Raw genomic sequence first — 20414 nt, forward strand, 5'->3', positions numbered from 1 at the left:
AAATTCATATGGAACCACAAAATATCCCTGTCCACAAAAATAGTTAAAGCAATCCTGAAAATTAAAAAAAAAAAAATTTGTGGCAATACACTGCCATGCTTCAAAGTATACCACAAAGCTACAGCAATCAAACCAGTTTTAGAATATGAACAGAAATGCAGATCAATGGAATTGAATTGAGATTCTAGAAATAAATGCACACCTATGGGTGGATAATTTATAACAAAGGATCTAAAAGTATGCCTTGTAGAAAAGAAAGCATCTGCATTAAATTGTGTTGGAATAACCTACTATCCCATCAAAAAAAAAAAAAAAAACAAAGAAAGTAGTATATTATTTTACACCATAAACTAAAACTAACTCAAAATGGATTGAAGATGTGACATTCTGAATCCATAAAATTCCTAGAAGAAAACATAAGCAAAACTCCACATTAGTTTCAGTATTTCTTTGTGGATTCAACAAGCCTAACTAAGGTTACATAAACAAAGAGAACTACATCAAACTATTTCATTCCTAGTTATCTTCCCAAAGGATAAACAACATTAATATGAGGGACCATATGCTCTCTTATATTCATTCAAACACATCTATAATAACCAAGTTATGGAAACTACCTAAATTCCCAAAGATGAATGAGTAGATTAAGAATGTTTGGTATAGGGATCTCCCAGTGGCCTAGGGGTTAAGTTTCAGTAATATCACTGCTATGGCCTGAATTGAATCCATAGCCAGAAAGTTAACACAGTTGACACAGCAGACCTCTCCTGTCTTGCCCACTGCTCCTCTTAGCAGTATATTTCAATAAATACATCTGTTCTGCTCTCTACAGTGTCTGGTGAATCCTCTCACCTGTCACACCTCTGGCCTATACCCCAGTTCTTCTATGCAAAACTAAATAAACAAAATCATTTTAAAAATGTGTAGGATATATACACTATAAAATATTACTCACCTATAAAAGGACAAAAGTTTGACTTTCCCTTCAACAGAACTCAAGGGCATTATTCTAAGCAGCATAAATCAGAATGAGGTACACAAATATCAGATTTTGACACTATAATTTTTTGTGGAATATAGAGTAATAAAAAAGACCAGGTAAAACCAATTATAGACCTTAGAAATCTGACTGTATAGTGGAGTTTACAAGAGAGCTTGAAGAGGGGGAGAGCAAAGTGGATAAAGGGTACAATTGTCTAGCTTGGATAACTAAGAATGCCTTGATTGTTGGTGTGGTATGCTCAAACACACTTGAAGGGTGTAAACCTATGCCCCTACATCAATACAATGTTCTAAGTCAATATTGCCTGAATAATAAACAAACAACTAACAAATAAAATAATTTTTAGCTATGCAGAAACTATCACTGAATAATGAATAACAGAAGCTAGCAACAAAAAATAAAACAATGGAAGAAAAATATGAAATCTGTATATTCAAATGATGATGAGCTACACCAGCACATAAAGAACTATAGTAGACAAAGACAACCATAATACTAACCACAAAACAAAAGTCCAGTATAGAGAAACTTAGTGCAATTAAAGGAAGAAAATTGAGATACACAACAAGTAATGTCACCAAATGAAAAGGCAAATAGAAGCACATGGAAAAAGAAAAGAGTAGAAATATAAAACAACCAGAAATAAAATAAATAAATAAGCCTCATACATCAATAATCACTCTAAACAGGAATGATCTGAACTTACCAATTAAAAGCACAGATCAGATTAAAAAGTCATGCCTACAAGAAACACAACATAGAGCTAATTACAAGCATAAAACTCAAAAGTGAAAAGCTCGAGCAAAATATTTCAAGCCAACACATAGAAATACAACACAGGCTATTCTCATTTCTGATAAATTAGACTTTCAACCATTAAAAAGGTAATTAGAGACAAACATGGGTACAATATAAAGTTTAAGAGGGCAATTCATCAACAAAATATAACTGTCAGCAATATTTTTGTACCTAAAACAGGTGTACCAAAATATATAAAATAACTAATAAAAGAACTAATGAAACACATTGACAGCAACACAATTAGAGCAAGAGATCTCAAATATTGATAAAATCAAAAGATAGATCATTCAGATTGGAGGTAAACAGGGAAATAAGTATATAAAAATAAATTATTGATCAAATGTACATGGAAGAAATGTACATAGCTTTTCCTAACAAAATAAATGAATACACATCATTCTCTTTTGCAGTCAATAACATCAACAACAACAAAAACTAATCAAACATAGGCAAGAGAACTATATAGACACTTTCCTAAGAAGACTTTACATGGCTTATTGACACATGAAAATATGCTTAACATCAATTATTATGTGGGAAATGCAAATCAAAACCACAATGACATATTGTCTCACCCTTTTGAGAGTACCCTACCTCAAAAAACTGGAAAAAATAAATACTGATGAGAATGTGGGTTAAAAAAAGGAACACTCATCTATTGTTACCAGAAATATAATTCAGTGCAGCCTTTATGAAAAATGGTATGAAGAGTCCTCAAAAAATAAAAATGGAAATATGACATGCTCCAGCAATACTATCTAAAAGTATGAATACACTAATATGAACATATTTATGTACTCTTATGTTCATAATGATATTAATAAAAGTAAAGACATGGGATCAACCTAAATGTCTATCAACGGATGACTAGATTTAAAAAAAAAGGGGGGGAATACATATTCAATAAATAACCAAAGAAAACAAACTAGCAAAAAAACAAGAATAATTCTTGAATTCTACCAATAATATACTGCTCACCAGAGGGAATAAGGAAAGAAAGGAGATGTTAGTAAAGTGAAGGTGAGAAGGTTGTGGTACTGGAGAGTTGGTGGAGGGAGGATAAGATATGCTCACATTTGGAGGTATGAAGTTGTAATCACAATTTTATATAGTTAGGTCAACTAGTGGCAAATCAATAAAAAGATATTTTATCTAAATTTATTTTATAATTCTTTAATCTCCCATCCCTACTTTGTCCATTTTTAAATTTGTTTGCATAGCAACATCTATAAAAAGATTTATGTAACAATGTTAAGACTAATGTAGAAGAATTTACATATTTAATATACTAGGAAGGGGCATACTTTTTAATATTTATTTCTTTATATTTATTTTACATCACTGTTCATTTTTGTACAATATATGCTTTCTCCTCTCAGGTGTGATCCCCATAAAGTCCCCAACGCCAATTTTCTTGTACATGTCACCATATTCCCTTGTGATCTTCCCTCACTTGTTTTGATTTCCCTTCCTCCCCCACCCTAGCTAAATGTCTGATTTGTAATTGCCTATTAATTTTGTTTTATATTTACTTGTACTATTTTTCCCTGACCCCCTTATTTTGTTCCCCTATATTCCTCCTATAAGGGAAACCATCAAATATTTTACTTTTTTATTTTTTTTCTGGCTTATTTCACTGAACATAATCCCTTGCAGCTCCATCTGCTTTTCTAATTTCACAAATAATTCTTTTTCAGTTTAATTCCTTTCCTAGAAATACTATGTTTAAAGTAATTCAGGGCCTCCCTGGTGGCACAAGGGCTTAAGATGCAACCCATGAAGATGTCCTCAGCCACTGCAGGACAGGGATCTACACACGTGGCACAGCAGACTCACCCGCTGCTCTTTTCAATCTGCCTTTTCTGTCCCCCACTCTATCTCTGGTGAATCCTCTCACCAACCATAACTCTGGCCGGTATCCCAGTTTTTGTGCATGAATAAATATTTTTTTAAAAAGGAGGTTCTCTTTAACAAAACAAAAAACAGAAAGAAGCTAAGGCCAGATTTTAGATTTTTCACAAAACAAACAAGAAATGAATTAAATAAATCATAGAGCTTAATTAAAAATGCAAAATCATAAAATTCCTGGAAGATAGGTGAAATCTATGTGAATTGGCTTTGAAGACAATAGATACAATAACAAATGCACAAACTGTGGGAAAAAAGTTTGACTTTTCACGTGGAAGCTCTATATTTAGTAAGTCGAGGAATCTCCACACAGCTTTCCATAGTGGTTGGACCAGTTTGCACTCCCACCATCAGTGCAGGAGAGTTCCTTTCTCTCCACATACTCGCCAACATTTATTGTTGCTAGTTTTCTTAATATGTGCCATTCTCACTGGTGTGAGATGGTATCTCGTTGTAGTTTTGATTTGCATTTCTCTAATTGCAAGTGACGTTGAACATTTTTTCATATGCCTGTTGGCCATTTGTATTTCCTCTTTGGAGAAGTTTCTTTTTAGCTCTTCTGCCCATTTTTTGACTGGATTATTTTCTTTGTTTCTGTTGAGTCTCATCAGCTCTTTGTAGATTTTTGTGATCAGTCCTTCATCATTAGTGTTGTGTGCAAAAATGTTCTCCCAGTGGGTAGGGTTTCTCTTTGTTTTGGTTATTGTGTCTTTTGCTGTGCAGAAGCTCTTTAATTTGATGTAGTCCCAGCTGTTGATCTTTGCCTTCACTATCACTGCTTTGGGTGATGTGTCTGTAAAGATGTCTTTGAGGTGCATATCATGTAGTGTTTCACCTATATTTCCTTCTATGTATTTTATGGTTTCAGGCCTTATGTCTAGTTCTTTAATCCATTTTGAGTTGGTTTTTGTGCATGGTGTGAGGTAGTGGTCAAGCTTCATTCTTTTGCATGTAGCGACCCAGTTTTCCAAGCACCATTTATTGAACTCCTAGGTATTTACCCAAAGGACACAGAAACATTAATTCCAAAGAGCACCTGCACCCCTATGTTTATAGCAGCACAATTTACAATAGCTAAGCTTTGGAAACAATCCAAATGCCCAAAAATAGATGACTGGATCAAGAAGATGTAGTACATATACACAATGGAATATTGCTCAGCATTCAAAAAGAATAAACACATACAATTTGCAGCAACATGGATGGGGCTGGAAGGTATCATACTCAGTGAAATAAGCCAGAAAGAAAAAAGAAAATTACCGGATTGTCTCACTCATAACAGGATTCTAGAAAACCTAAATAAGGGATCAGGAAAAAAAAATAACTATAAGAAAGAAAAAAATTAAAATCAACAAACAACTATGAACCAGAGACACATTTTGGGGGGGGGGGATTGGGGTTAAAATCAGGGTTGCAATTGTATGGGGAATATAAAAATAAAAAAAAATTAAAAAATCATTTAGAAAAAAAAAAGTTTGACTTTTATATTAAAATTATTTTTTTTTCCTACAAAAGTGTTAGAAGAAAAATAGTCCCACAGTCTGGGAGAAAATATCTTAATTACTTATCTGATAAAGTATTGGTATGAAAAAATATACCAAGAATACTTGAAACACCACCAAAAACAATTGAACTAAAAAGTGGAAAAAATATTTGTACAATGCCTCATCAAATGAAAATATTGTGAGAACAAAAGCAAAAACAAGTAACTCTGCTACTCCACAATATAAAATTGACATGTGTGAATTACCTTTGCACCATCATTTGTCAGATGTTATGTGGGATACCATTTGAATTTGAGTCATGAAATTTCTGAGAAAAACATTTGGGTTTCAGAGCTTCTACCAGGATACCTTAAAAATATGCTGCGAAGCCAAGGCCATCCAAGGTTGTGTGGACAACCAGCAATCTATATTCCCTCCAGTGAGCATTGAAACTGATCACCCATCTCATTGTGCACTAGAGGCAAAATGACCAAGCCAAAGATGTCCAAGTTTCCAAAAGACAACAAAGAACCCAATAAGCACAATAGTCCCCAAAACCTTGGCCCATTTAACAGCACAGGCAGCACATGCCAGCACGAAGTTTGCCCAAGGCTACACCAGTCATCCTGAGAAACCAGCAGCTGACAGTAACACATCCCTGAATCCAGACAAAGAATGTGGGTAGGTGAAGCCATGCCAAGCAGAATCTACATCCACAACAGTGTGGAACTAAAAGCAAAATATGGGGCGATAGAAATACATGAATAATGGTCACACAAGGCCTAAAGGGTATACTAGACCACAGAAAGAGAACGAATCTCCAGTATGTAAACATATAGACATGGAAGATCGATTCTTCCTATTGGATACAGAATTCAAACTTCTGAGATAAAGAAATTTGATGAACATAGAGAAAACTCAGGAAAAATAAAAAGGTCAGTTATTTAAGAAAATTCAGAAAAGCAAATGAATGTTCTAGGAAACAAAATCAACGAACAGAAGATTGAAAAAAAAAAGATATTCTAAATAAGTAAATAATGAAGATGTAGTATGTAAAAGGATAAATAGAGGAGATGGAAAATCCTGTAGAAATGCATGGAAGAATAGAAAACAAATAGAAGTGCAAATAAATGAACTTGAAGATGTGAATACCCAAAAATGTAAGATAGGAAAAAAAAATTCAAGAAATATCTAACTTCATGAGGAAAGGTAATATAAGAATAAGGGTGTCCCACAAGGGGAGAAAGAGAGAAAGGAAGAGAGAACACATTTGACAAATAGTATGGTAAAACACACCAAACATACAGAAGGGAATGAATATATAAAACCATTAATCTAAAAGATCACCCCAATAAAAATAAACCTACACTAAGACATATAATAGTAAAATGTCCAAGAGTTCAAGACAAGCAATGAATATTGAAGTTGGAGAGGAGGGAGATGCATGTAACATATAAATGAGAAATTTATATGTTAAATTAAGACCACATGTGTAGTATCAGACTTTTCTGAAGAAACACTGAAGTCAAGGAGAGAATGGAAAACTGTGATTAAAAAGAATAAAGATAAAATCTGCTGCCCAGGAAGAATTAAACTATTATATAGTTTAATAGTTCATTAAACTATTGAGATAAGCTCATTGGGATAAAATGGAGGGAGAAATGAAGAACTTCTAACACAAAGAGAAAGTAGAGAAGTTTACAAATGTAGACCAGCCTTAAAGAAATTTTGCATGCATGTCTAGTGCCAAATTAAAGAATATACAAAAGATAGAAAATATTATATATACTACCGAGGAAATAGAAAAAAATAAAAATAGCAAATGTTAGCAGAAATCATTAATATACAATGGAGCAGAAATATGTCAATAAAAATTAAAAAGACAGATTGATGAAAGCAAAAGCTGGTTGTTTAAACAATGAAACAAAATAGACTACCCTCCAGTTCTGCTGACTAAGAAAAAAAAAAATGAAAGCACATAGGATAAAATATGTAGGAGAACTAACAATAGGCACTGTAGAAATTCAGAGGATAATAAGAGAATACTGCAATGTTTATAGTTAAAACATTCAATAACCAGAAGAAGATAGACACCGTCTTAAAATTATACAATTATCCAAGAATGAAATGAGAGAAATACAAAGCATTTTCAAATCAATCAATAGTGAGGAAATAGAAACAAAACAAAAATTTTCCCCCAAAACAAAAGTTCAGGACTAGTTGACTTCACAGTCAGTTCTAGCAAACTTTCAGAGATGAACTAAAGGACCTCCCCTGGTGGCACAGGCAGTTGGGCGCTGCGCTGTGAAGCTGTCTGCAGTCTCTGCAGCACTGGTTCCATCCCGGCTAGTCAGAGAGGGTCCCGCTTGGCACTGCAGACCTCTCCTGCGGCGCTGGCTGCTTCTCTCAGCAGTGTATTTTGTCAGTCTGCCTGTTCTGTTCCCTGCTCTGTCTCTGATGAATTCTCTCACCCTCTCACGTATCTGGCCTGTACCCCAGTTTTTGTTAAACAGATAAAAAAAATATTAAAAAAAAAAAGATGAACTAAATTATCCTTCTCAAACTCATCAAAATATTAGGGGAACATGAATATTCCCAAACACATTTTATGAGGTCAACATTACTCTGATACCAAAATAAAAGACAACACACACACACACACACACACATCAACTTCTCTAAGGAACACAGCTACAAAATCCACAATATAATATTAGGAAACAGATTCAAACAGTGCATTAAAATGATTATACACCTTGATCAAGCGGGATTCAGACAATGGAAACATGGTTCAACATCTGAAAATCAATCAACGTAAATCATTACATCAACAAAATGAAAGATAAAAACCATGTGATCACACTATAGATGCCAAGAGCTATTTTGATTTATATGATTCAACATCTATTTATAATGAAAAACCTAAAAATGCTAGAAAGAAAAACCATCCATGTGGACCCGCATCTGTGCTGCTTGTTTGGATTTGCAGGCCAGCCACCACAGAAGTCTTACCACTATGCTGCTTTCCAGGATCTGCACCAAGGAAGGCCCCAGCAACAGTAACCTCCAAATGGTAAACCCACCCCCCAAAAAAGTGGAAGAAAACCCAAGCCCAATAGAAGACCATCTACAAGGGAGCAAATCTGAAAGTACCCAATGAAGAGAAAGAAAAACGCAATTGTTCAAGCAAGCCCCAAGGGGAAAAATACAAATCAGAAATAAAACCAATTTCCAGAGCCCCACATCACAGTCATGGAAGAGCTATTCTTCCTATCATATAAAGAATCAAAAAAAAAAAAGACAAACTCATGACATTTGCGGCAACATGACATTTGCGGCAACATGGATGGAGCCAAAAGGGATTATGAAATATTTTAGAAGGTAAATGATAAATATTAGATGATTTCACTTATATGAGGATTATAGAGAAACCTAGAAAAACATAAAGAAAAAGACAAATCTAGTAAGCTTACCATAACTTTGAGGCATACAGCAAGGAGGGGAGTGGGTAGGGGGAGTCTTGCATAAGGATGATCGAGAGGTGACCTGAGGACGGCGAGGGAAAGGGCTGACCGAAATGCGGAGAAAACTCACGTGTGCCAGGGCAGAAAACCACCTGGGAGGGACACCCCAAACTTGCTTTGTTCTTGGAAGTCTCCTTGGTCCTAACTTAGCAACAGAGGCCCACAAAGACAGGCATGTCTGATAAACCCAAGGGCTCACATTTGTGGTGTGTATGAGCTCACATACATGGCGTGCAAGGCAAGGTTGTTTTGGCTTTCTCTGACTTAGGATAAAATGCAGATGTGTTTGTTCATAATTCCGATATAACCATGCTGAGAAAAATGGAGAATCACTGCTTGTAGCTGACAACTGTCCCCCATCTGGTGGGTCCTTTGCGATCAGCGTCCCAGATCTCAGAGTCCACTGGAGGCTCACAGGGAGGACCAAAACAAGTGAGGGAAGAACACAAGGGAATATGGTCATGGTTCTCAGGTGATATGGTGGTGGAAGAACTATGGGGACTATAACTGAGACGATAAACCAATCCCTGTACAAAATGAACAACCATTGTTTTTATAAGAATTTTTTTTTAAAAAATGGGCAAAAGAGCTAAATAGACACTTTGACAAAGAAGAAATGCAAACAGCCAAAAGGAATATATATATATATATATATATATGCACGTGTGTGTGTGGGTATATATATATATATATATATATATATATATATATATAATAAATGGATCCTCCTTCTACAGACCTCACCTGCCTCACTGGCTGCTCCCCTCAGCAGAGTATTCAGTCAGTCTGCCTGTTCTGTTCCCCACTCTGTCGTTGGTAAATTCACCAACCCTCCCACTGATCTGGCCGTACCCTGGTTCTTGTATGCATAAATAAATAAAAATCTTAAAAAAAAAAAACTTTAAAAAATGTTCAGCATTACTTATTATTAAGGAAATGCAAATTAAAATCATAATAACTTATCACTTCACACCTGGGATAATGACCCAGATTTAAAAAAAAAAAAAAAAAACAAAGAAGATGAAATAGAAGAAAAACAAAAGATACAAATACGGGTATGTGGAGTAAAAGGACCTTCTTACACTGTCATTGGAGAGGAAAACTGGTGCAGTCACTATAGAAAGCCATGTGGAGTTTTCTTAAGACACTAAAAATCATTATGAATTATAAATCAGCTCTTCCACTACTAGGTAGATCTACCCAAAGAACACAAAATCACTAATTTGAAAGTAAACTTTCTCTCTCATGTTTATTGCAACCCTTGTTACAGTAGCCGGGATAAGGAAACAACCTAAATGCCCACAAAGAGATGAATGGATCAAGTGTATCTGATATAGATAGACGTAGAGACATAGAGATATATAGGTATGAAAATGGCATACTATCAGCAATCATGCCATTTGTGGTGGCATGCATGAAGTTGGAATGGTTGATGTTAAGCAGAATTAGACAGAAGGGAAATATTAATATTGGATGATTTTTTAAAAGATTTATTTACACATACAAGGACCAGGGTGTAAGCCAGAGGTGTTGGGGCTGAAAGGATTCATAAGAGAGAATGAGGAGCAGAACAGGCAGATCTACTGAAATACACTGCTGAGGGGAGTAGTGGGCGAGACAGGAGAGGTCTGCTGCACCATTGGGTTGCCCCCTGTCCTGCAGGAGATTGAAATAGTGCTGCAGTGGCTGGTGATAGCTTGATAGTGCTGACTTTAACCCCTGTGCCACCAGAGAGGTCCAATATTGGATGATTTTATTTGTATGTCGAATATAGGGAGTCCAAAGAGTCAAAGACACAACTTTAACGCTGAGCATAGATTAGAGGTGCCCAACAGGAGAGAAGCAGGCTGAGGGAATAAATCAGGAGGAGGAGCTCATGGGAATATAGTGATAATCTGAGTGCTTTGGTGAAGGGAGAATTACAGTGACCCCACCTGAGACAATTAACTCATATACTATAAAAAATTAACAATGATATAAGTAAAAAATATTTTATTTAAAAATAAACTAGCCTAAATAGTTAAAAGACCTGGATATAAATGAAACATATCTTAAGAGAAATAAAAATGCTTATATGACTGTAGGGTAAATAAAAATTATCAGGCTTTTCTACCGTCCCACCATTAGGATTGATGATGGATCCCTGTGGTCCTGAACGCATGCCTGATGGCGGGCCCTGATGGCGGGCCCTGAAGTAGGGTATGTGCATGCTAAGTGGGTACACCCGTGCTGAGAGACTGGGCTTATAAGGGTGGCATCACAGGGACACCAGCGGGAGAGAGCAGAGAAGCAGAGAGAAAGAGAGCAGAAGAGAGACTGAAAGAGAAGCAAAGACGACCAGAGAACACCGGAGATCCCAGAAAGAGTGAAGCCTTGTTGGGGGCTGGGAGGCCTGCCAGCCTCTTGGCCCCCCAGCACCCCTGCCTGTCATATACCTGGTAAATCTAAATAAAAGACCTGCAAAAAGCCACTGAGGACTCTGACTGCTCCTTTACCCGGTCTGCTGGATCAGAAAACCTGCTCCGTGTCATTCCTGCCCCTATACCAGTAAAATCCCAATAAAGCCTAAAAAGCCAATGAGGAACCCAGGACTCTTTCCTTAACCCATCTCAGATCACAGAGATCCAGCCCTGTGGCCATACTGCCCCTACAATGACAAACACAAATCTCATATTCTCAGTGGTCAAAAGTGAAAGACTTTCCACTACTATCTGATACAAGAGAAGGATGCCTACTATCTTGACTACTATTTAACATATTAATAATATTGGGACTCCTAGCTAGAGCCATTAGGCAAAGATATGAAAGCAATTGTAATGGCAGGAAGGCCACAGGGTAGGATCTCTATGACTGGACCAGACGGTGTAAAGGAGAGAGTCCTGGAGCCCTCGGTGGCTTTCTCAGGCTTTATTTGGGATTTTACCAGGTACAGAGCAGGCAGGGGTGCCAGTGGGGCTAGGAGGCTGGCAGGCCTCCCAGACCCCAGCAAGTCCTCAGTCTTTCTGGGCTCTCTGGAATTCTCTCATGGCTTCTGCTTCTCTGCCCCTTTCACTCTGCTGTTCCGTTCCTTTGTCCTTTCTGCTCTGCTGGCATCCCAGTGATGCTGCCCTTATAAACCCCATTTCAGCCCAGGTGTACTCACTTACATATTTCCACACCCTACTCCAGGTGCCTGCCATCAGTCATGCATTCAGGACCTCAGGGATGTATCATCAATCCTAATGGCAGGAGGGCAGAAAAGCCTAATACACATTTACTTACCCTACAACAATCCACTCAAAAAAAGATATAAAGCTATCATTATTTGCAGATTATGACAATATACATAAAGAATCTACTGAAAAACTAAAACAATGAACTGGTTTAGAAAAGTGGCAGGTTACAAAATCGATAGACACAAGGCTATTTGAAGGTACTGAAATTCATACAGAACCACAAAAGACCACAAATAGACAAAGCTACCCTGACAAAGAGGAAGAATGGCAATATCACATTTCTCAACTTCAAATTATACTATAAAATCATAATAATTAAAACAGTGAGTACTGGATCAAAAACAGATACACAAACAAATGGGATATAAATGAGAGCCCAGGGCCTTCCTGGTGGTGCAGGGGGTTAAGACACAACCTATGAAGCAATCTGCAGCCACTGCACCGTGAGTTTGATCCCCAGCCAGGGAGCTACCCACATGGTGCAGTAGACCTCCCCTGACTTGCCCTCTGTTCCCCTCAGCAGTGTATTTCAATCTGTCTGTTCTGTTCCCCCACTCTGTCTCTGGTGAATCCTTTCATTTCCCACACCTCTGGCCTCTACCCTAGCTCTTATATGCATAAATAAATGAATTTATAAAAAAATGAGAGCCCAACAACCTAGCAATAAACCTATACTTACATGAATAGTTAATCAATAATAAAGGAGCCAAGAATATGCATAGAAACAATGAAAGCCTAGTCAATAAATGGTCTTGTGAAAACTGTGCTGCTGCATTGTAAAGCAACCAGTCCATACTGGGTAGGTTCATCCCTGGTTCAAGCAGACCTATTGGTGTTTTCATGTTTTCATATTTTCCACTGTTTGCCACCACACTCATCTGCATGCTGCCTTACTCTGCTGCACTGCCCTGTACTCCACACCACGCTGCTCATTACCACACCATCCTTTGCCACCCTGGCCTTATATGCCCAGTCTCTTGGCCCAGGTATATCTCATCTACGCATGCCCACAACCTACTTCAGGTGTCCGCCATCAGGCATGCATTCAGGATTGCAGGGACCCATCATCAGTCCTAATGATGGGAGGGCAGAAAAGCCTGATATTTTCCTTATCCTACATGCATGCAAAAGAATGAAACTAGACCACTATTTCACAACATACGCGCACACACAGAAAATAAACATTTCAAAGACTTGGATGTAAGATGCAAAACCACATCATACATTGAAGAAAACATAGGGAAAATAGTTGTAAGGGACAGGAAGGACACAGTGCAGGTTTTCTGAGCCAGCAGACCAGGTAAAGGAGGAGTCCTGGAGTCCTCCATGACTTTTTCAGGCTTTTATTGGGATTTACTGGGTACACAGCAGGCAAGGGTGCTGGGGGGCCAGGAAGTTGACAGGCCTCCCAGCCCCCAGCAAGTCTTCACTCTTTCTGGGCTCTCCAGCATTCTCTAGCATTCTCTCTGCTTCTCTATGCTTTTCCTGTTCCTGCTGATTCTGCTTCTGCTTCTGCTGGCATCCCTGTGACGCCACCCTTAAAAGCTTCCTCTTAGGTGAATCCCATCTACATATGCCCATACCCTATTCAAGGTGCCCACCATCGGGCATGCATTTGGGACCACAGTGTTCTGTCATCTATCCTAATGACAGGAGGGCAGAAAAGCCTGATACTTTTTTACCTTACCCTACAATAGTCCACAACATAAGCTTCAATGTTTTTGCAGATTAGTCCTTAGCAGCAAGAAAAATGAATAGAATCTAAACAAGTAGGATTACATAAAAATAAAATGTTTCCACGCAGAGCTAGAAACTAAAATGAAGAGACTGATACCGGAATTGTCAGACCTAGTCTCCCAGCCAGGAACGGATTCCAGGCTGCAGGGCAGCGCTGATCCCCAGCCGCTAGACCCTCCACGGGTTGGTGTCTCACGAAGCCACAACAGGAACTTTGCAGACGCTCAGGCAAGCAAGCGAGAAGAGGCAGGGCAGGTTTGTTTAGAAAAAGTTTATTGAGAAGGAAAAGAACAGAAATAAAGTGGGACTCCCAGGCCAGGGAACCAGGCCTGGGAGGGGCAAGGAAGCCAAAGTGAAGTCTTGTCTCAGGGAATATATACTTTCTTTCCCTCATTATTCTAAAGCTCTACCAGTCTCTTTGTGATTGGTCAGTTTTTGGCTGTTTTACTTAATTTGCTACTGAGTGGGAGATCTTCACATTCCTTATCTAACAGGTCTGTCTTTCCCCATTTGTTATATCTTTATCTTTATGGTCTAGCCCTCCCGGTGAGCATCTTTACACTTTATCTTATCATCTGAAGAAAACCAGGACCATCCTTAACAAGATTATCTGTGGTGCTAGGATGTTTGTTTTTCCCAGTGGAATTGGTTTCATTTCCTTGCTCCTCCTTATCTCTGAAGCCTTCCTGAATTTTCAGAGGTCTCCTCCTGCACTATACCTAAAACTGCCTAATAACCCTAGCTTGCCCTGTCTCAAGACAACTTACTAAATGACTGAAAATTTTGCATCTACTAAGGAACTGTTATGAGAGATTTACAAAAAACTCATGCAACTCAGTAAAAAGTAAAAAAAAAAACCCAGTTGAAAAGTGGGTGGTTGAGCTAAATAAGCAGTTTTCTAAAGACATACAGGTAGCCAACAGGCAAGTGAGAAAAAAGCTTATCATCACTTATCTGCAGGGAATTGCAAATCTACACCACAATGAGATACTACCTGTGAGAATGGCCCATATCAAAAGACCAGAAAAATCAAATGTTGGTGAGGGTATGGAAAATAAGCATCATCTTATATCACTGGTGTAGAAGAACCCCTATTGGGGTTTATCAAAATATTAAAAATGAAACTGTCATACTGCCTGGTATTGCATTGATCCATAGAATACAGAAGCACTAATTTTAAAGAAATCTTGTACATCCATGTTTATTGCAGCACTATTTACAATACTTAAGCCATTGAATTGACCTATGTGCCCCAAAAGAGATAAAGTAAGTCAAGAAGATGTGGTATAAACTCACAATGGAATTCTACTGATTAACTCAAAAGATAAATTCATAACATTTGTGGCAAAATGGGTGGAACTGGAAGGAATTAGGTTCAGTGAACCAAACCAGAAGGAGAAAGATAAATATTACATGGTGTGAATTGCACGAAGAATATTAAAAACCTAAGTAAAAGGCCAGACAAAGACAAACTGTATAAAAACCCTTCAATGCTGTTAATTGATATTAGATATCCATATGGGGAGCAGGGAAGTGAGAACAAGGTATGAACAAAGCACAATGGACTACAGGGTAGCACTAAAGGTGCTTTTATGGTGAGTGTGTTATGTTGACTACAACTAAAGAGGGAGAGCCTGCATTTCCAAAAGCACTAATAAGGCCTCCCTGTTGGTGCAGGTGGTTGAGTGCAGCTCTGTGAAGCTGTCCGCAGCCTCTGCAGTACAGGATTGATCCAGCCGGCCAACAAGATACCCATATGGCTCAGCAGACCTCTCCTGTATCGCCTGCTGCTCCCCTCAGCAGTGTTTTTGATCCATATGCCTGTTTTGTTCCCGGCTCTGTCTCTGGTGAGTCCTCTCACCCTCCTGAACATCTGGCCAGTACCCTGGTTCTTGTATAAATCAATAAATCTTAAAAAAAAAAAAAAAACACTAACAAGAATGTGAACCAATGGTACTTCAATTACAAAAATATTTTATATATATAAATTATTTTATTTTATTTATAAATTACTGTATATATTGTGGAACCAAGCATAAGTATTCTTAGCCATTGCTTTGTCATTTTGTGTGTAACTGCCATTTTAGAATTTCAGGTCTTGCAGGTCTTGCTGTCCAGGGAAAAGACTGCATTCCAGAGATAGTTTGGACCCTCACTCCACCCTTACTCTCTGGTCACCAGTGAGGGTGAACTTGCTGTAATTGGAGCTGCAGGTTGGAGCTGCATCTTGGCCTGGCCAGTCAGCTTAGAATGATAGCCGGGCAAAGTTGGAGAACTCATCCTTGTAGCCAATGAGTAACTGCCAGCATAATTTAACCTTATTAAAAGACCCCTGCTTCCTTTGTTCGGGGCTCTCGGTATCTGCCACTGCGTTGGTAGGTGCCTTGAACCCGGACTCGAGTCTGAAATAAACTCCCTTTTGTGTTTGCATCAGCTGTCTTTGGGTTCTTGGAGGCTATGCTCGCCGAGTCTGCTGACCTTGGGCACAACATATATATATAGTACTGCACATTCATACAATGAAAACTTTATTCAGTAATAAAGAGTTAATAACTATGAGAAGACAATACAACATTTTTAAAGATTTATTTATTTATACAAGAACTGGGGTACAGGCCAGAGGCAAGGGAGGGCAAGAGAATTCACCAGAAACAGAGCAGGGAACAGAACAGGCAGAATGACAGAACACACTGCTGAGAGGAGCAGCAAGCACAACAGGAGAGATCTGTTGATTCAGCAATCAAAAAAGATAAACACATGCAGTTTGCAGCAACATGGATGGAGCTAGAAGGGATGATGCTCAGTGAAATAAGTCAGAAAGAAAAAGAAAAATACTGGATGGTCTCACTCATAGCAGGAATATAGAAAACCTAAATAAGGGACCAGGAAAAATTCTAATTAATACAAAGTAAAAATCAAAATCAACAAGCAATTATAAACCAGAGACATACTATGGGGATTGGGGGGATCAAGGATTAGGGTCAAAATAAGGGAGGATGCAATTGTATGGAGAATATAACCAAAATGAAAATGCATACATTGTGCAAAAATGAAAAATGATGTAAGAATTATATAAAATAAAATATTAAAAACATAAAAAAGAAATCAATATCAAATAATAAATTTAATGTGAATTTACAAATGAAGATAAATCAAATATAGTGGCAAATTAAGAACAAAAGTGAGTGCATTAACATATCAGTCAGGAAAATATTTTTTAAAGTAACTGTATGCATGTCAAGAAAATATCATTTATATTCTACAAAAAACAAGACATTAAGGACAATAATATACATGAACCAAAACCTAAGTTTTACAATTTTTCAGTCTTCATGCACCTGAAGTTTATAAACTCTTTTTTTTAAAGATTGATTTATTTATTTGTTTGTTTGTTTGTTTGTTTGTTTGTTTGTTTATTTATACAAGCACTAGGTACAGTCAGAAGTGCTGGAGGGTGAGAGAATTCACCAGAGCCAGAGCGGGAAACAGAACAGGCAGACCAATGAGACACACTGCTGAGGGGAGCAGTGGGGGACAGGAGAGATCTGCACATCATGTGGGACCCTCGCAGGTGGCCAGGGATTGAACTGGTGCTGCAGAGGCTGCTGGCAGCTAAGCAGCCCAGCACTCAACCACTGTGCCACCAGGGGAGGCCCTTTAAACTCTGCTTTTTAAAGGGCATAAAATTTGCATAATATTTGTTTTAGCATCACTACTCTTGGAAAAAAAAATCCATGAGATCTGAAGCAAATAGAATAAATGTCACATAATAGTTATCCATGATTTTTAAGAGTTTTTTCAGGGGTATAATCTCAAATAGTTGGGAAGGGCACTGGAACCAGAGGATTCCATGATTTGTGGGAAAAAATAAAAAACTAGCACACCTCCTAAATTTTGGAGGCAAATACAGACAGTGATCGAGGACACAGGGAGGAAATACAACTCTATAGAACAAAAGGTTGGTGAAGAGAGATGACTAGAGCCTGAGTCAGGAGTTAGAGTGCATATCTCTAACTTTCATTGTTTAACTGTTTAACTGGTTTCATTGTTTCATTGTTTAACTGGTTCCCAGGGGGTTGGGAGAGGTGGAAGCACACTTAACTGACTGAAGATACAAGTGGAGTTTGAGAGTGAGCCAGGCAGCCAGATCTTCAGTGAAGAGGGCTGAGTAGAATATGTGCTCCCTGCTCTCATATCCCCATAGGCTTTGAGATGATTCTGCGGAGTGACATTGAAATCTGAGGCCACAGACTATAGAACCACAAGTCAGGAAAATCAAAGAGGAGACCTATCCATGGTACCACAAACACACCACTTTCACCAGTGATAATATTATCCCAGATCACTCTCCCACGACCTGACTCAGTAGTTGCCACATCAGTTGTCCCAGACAAACAACTTAATACATTATACTGAAATGCTAAACACGAAGGCACTTGGAAAATATACTGCCATCTGTTGGAAATCTGAAAGTTCTGCACACTTAGGAGTGAAAAAAAAAAAAATAGCAAAACGGGAAGACAGAAAAAATAGCATATGACACTAAGAATCCTCAAGGGAATATTTCACTACAAAGAGAGAACAAATCTCCTGAATCCAAATACAAAAAAATAGAAGATATTTTCTTTTTATCAGAAACAAAGGTCAAAATTACCTGTCCCCTCCCCCACCAAATATATTTTCAAAGAAATGGAAGAAAACACAGACATGTTGATCAATGATTTCAAAGAAAAATATCTGGGGCCTCCCCAGTGGTTCAGGGGTTAAAGACAGCACTATCAAGCTACTGTAGCCACTGCAGCACAAGTTTTAATCCCCGCCCGGCCAGGGAGGTGACCCACATGGCGCAGCAGACCTCTCCTCACTCTCCCGCTGCTCCCCTCAGCAGTGTATTTCAGCAGATCCGCCTGTTCTGCTCCCCACTCTGTCTCTGGTGAATCCTATCATCCCCTGCACCTCTGGCTTGTACCCCAGCTCTGGTATGCATAAATAAATGAATCTTAAATAAAAGAAAAATATCAGAAAACAAATGTAAGTCCTGAAAAAGAAAATAAATGAACAGAAAATAGAAATTGAAATATTGTATAAGAAAATAACGGATTCAGGATGTAAAAAGTTCAACAAAGGAGATAAAATTTCTGGAGTGCCTTGTAGTATTAGAATAGATCAAATGAAAAATTGAATCAGTCATCTAGAAGATGGTAATGGAGATGATTCCAGGTAAGAGAAAGAAAAAGAAATATGATGAAAAAATATAAAGAAACACTTCAAGATTTGTGCAATTCCATGGAGAAACATAACATAAGAATGACGGATATTAGAAAAGATGAAAAGAAAGACAACAATCTGTCTACAAGACAAGAAATATAGAATATTGTCAACAAATAGTAAGAAGCTAGAAGACTCATGGACTAGATTATTTCTCACAGATTAAGAAAGAACTAATCCAGTTGATCTTTGGAGTTGAACTCCCAATCTCTAGTATTATGGGACAAGAAATGTATGCTTAGTTTGTTATTTATATTTGTTACAATAGCCCTAGGAAACTAATACCGTGTGTTGTTAAGAAGAAATGGAAAGCTCCTCTGCTGGTGGCCCAGGTGGTTGAGCACCACGCTGTAAATCTGTCCACAGCCTCTGCAGTACCCGTTCAAACCTGGCCGGCCTGCAAGGGCCCACATGGCGCTGCAGAACTCTCCTGTCTCGCCTGCTGCTCCCCTCAGCAGTGTATTTCGTCAGTCTGCCTGTTCTGTTCACCATTCTGTCTCTGGCGAATCCTCCCACCCTCCCACATATCTGGCCTGTACATCGGTTCTTTTATAAATAAATAAATAAGCAAACAAATAAACAAACAAATAAATAAATAAATAAATGAAATAATGACATCTTTAAAAAAGAAGAAGAAATGGAAAGACTCCATGACATTAATCACTGACAGTTTATTAGGTGTCCTCTCCACTTATTCCATGCCTGTATTTTCACGTTGGAAGGGATCATGCTCAGCGAAATAAGCCAGAAAGAAAAAGAAAAATACCGGATGGTCTCACTCATAGCAGGAATCTAGAAAACTTAAATAAGGGACCAGGAAAATGAATAACTATAAGAAAGTGAAAATCAAAATCAATAAACAACTGTGAACCAGAGACACTCTATGGGGGGTGAAAGCGGGGAGGGGAGGGATTGGGGTCAAAATAAGGGGGTTGCAATTGTATGGGGAATATAAAAATAAAATATATTTAAAAAAATAAAGATAATGGTCTTTACATTTTTGTCAGCTTTGAATTAGTGAACTGGGAATCAGTGGCTTTAGTAGTGTCATAAATCACAAAAAAAAGGTCCTAAGTAAATTTATTATTATGATCCTGTTCTTCAGTTATTGCTGTAACAGTGACAACAGATTCACTTTCCACTCAAGGAATCGTCCATAATCTGCACTAACTACTTTAATATACCAGAAGTATATCTCAGTGGAATAATCCACATCCATTTATTCTATTTTTCAATTTACTTCTTGGCAAATATTAACGCATTTTCATTTTTTTGAAGATAAGATGTATATTTTCTAATTTGGAATATATTTACATATTTTATCATTAATGAATTTTGTAGGTCATTTATTTTGTTTAATTTACATTATACTATTGAAAAGCAGACATGTGTAATTAGGCAAGGGATTGTTGGTGGAAGTGGGCATTGAACAGCAGAAACTAGAAGGTAAATGCTAAACAATCTGAATCAGAAA

At 37.8% G+C, this 20414-nt stretch overlaps 1 protein-coding gene across 1 annotated transcript in view; it reads right to left on the reverse strand.

Moving 5' to 3' along the window:
* Window positions 1-9049: 9049 nt before the first annotated feature.
* Window positions 9050-20414, reverse strand: part of SI (sucrase-isomaltase) — a gene marked incomplete at both ends in the record, with an annotated part of 161716 nt that continues 150351 nt past the window's right edge. Inside the window, one exon of the mRNA XM_084232623.1 lies at window positions 9050-9247. Coding sequence (XP_084088749.1) covers window positions 9050-9247 — 198 coding nt within the window. The remainder of the gene's footprint in view (window positions 9248-20414) is intronic.

This window comes from Talpa europaea, assembly GCF_964194135.1.
Source record: "Talpa europaea genome assembly, chromosome: 4".
Classification (NCBI taxonomy): Eukaryota; Metazoa; Chordata; class Mammalia; order Eulipotyphla; family Talpidae; genus Talpa; species Talpa europaea.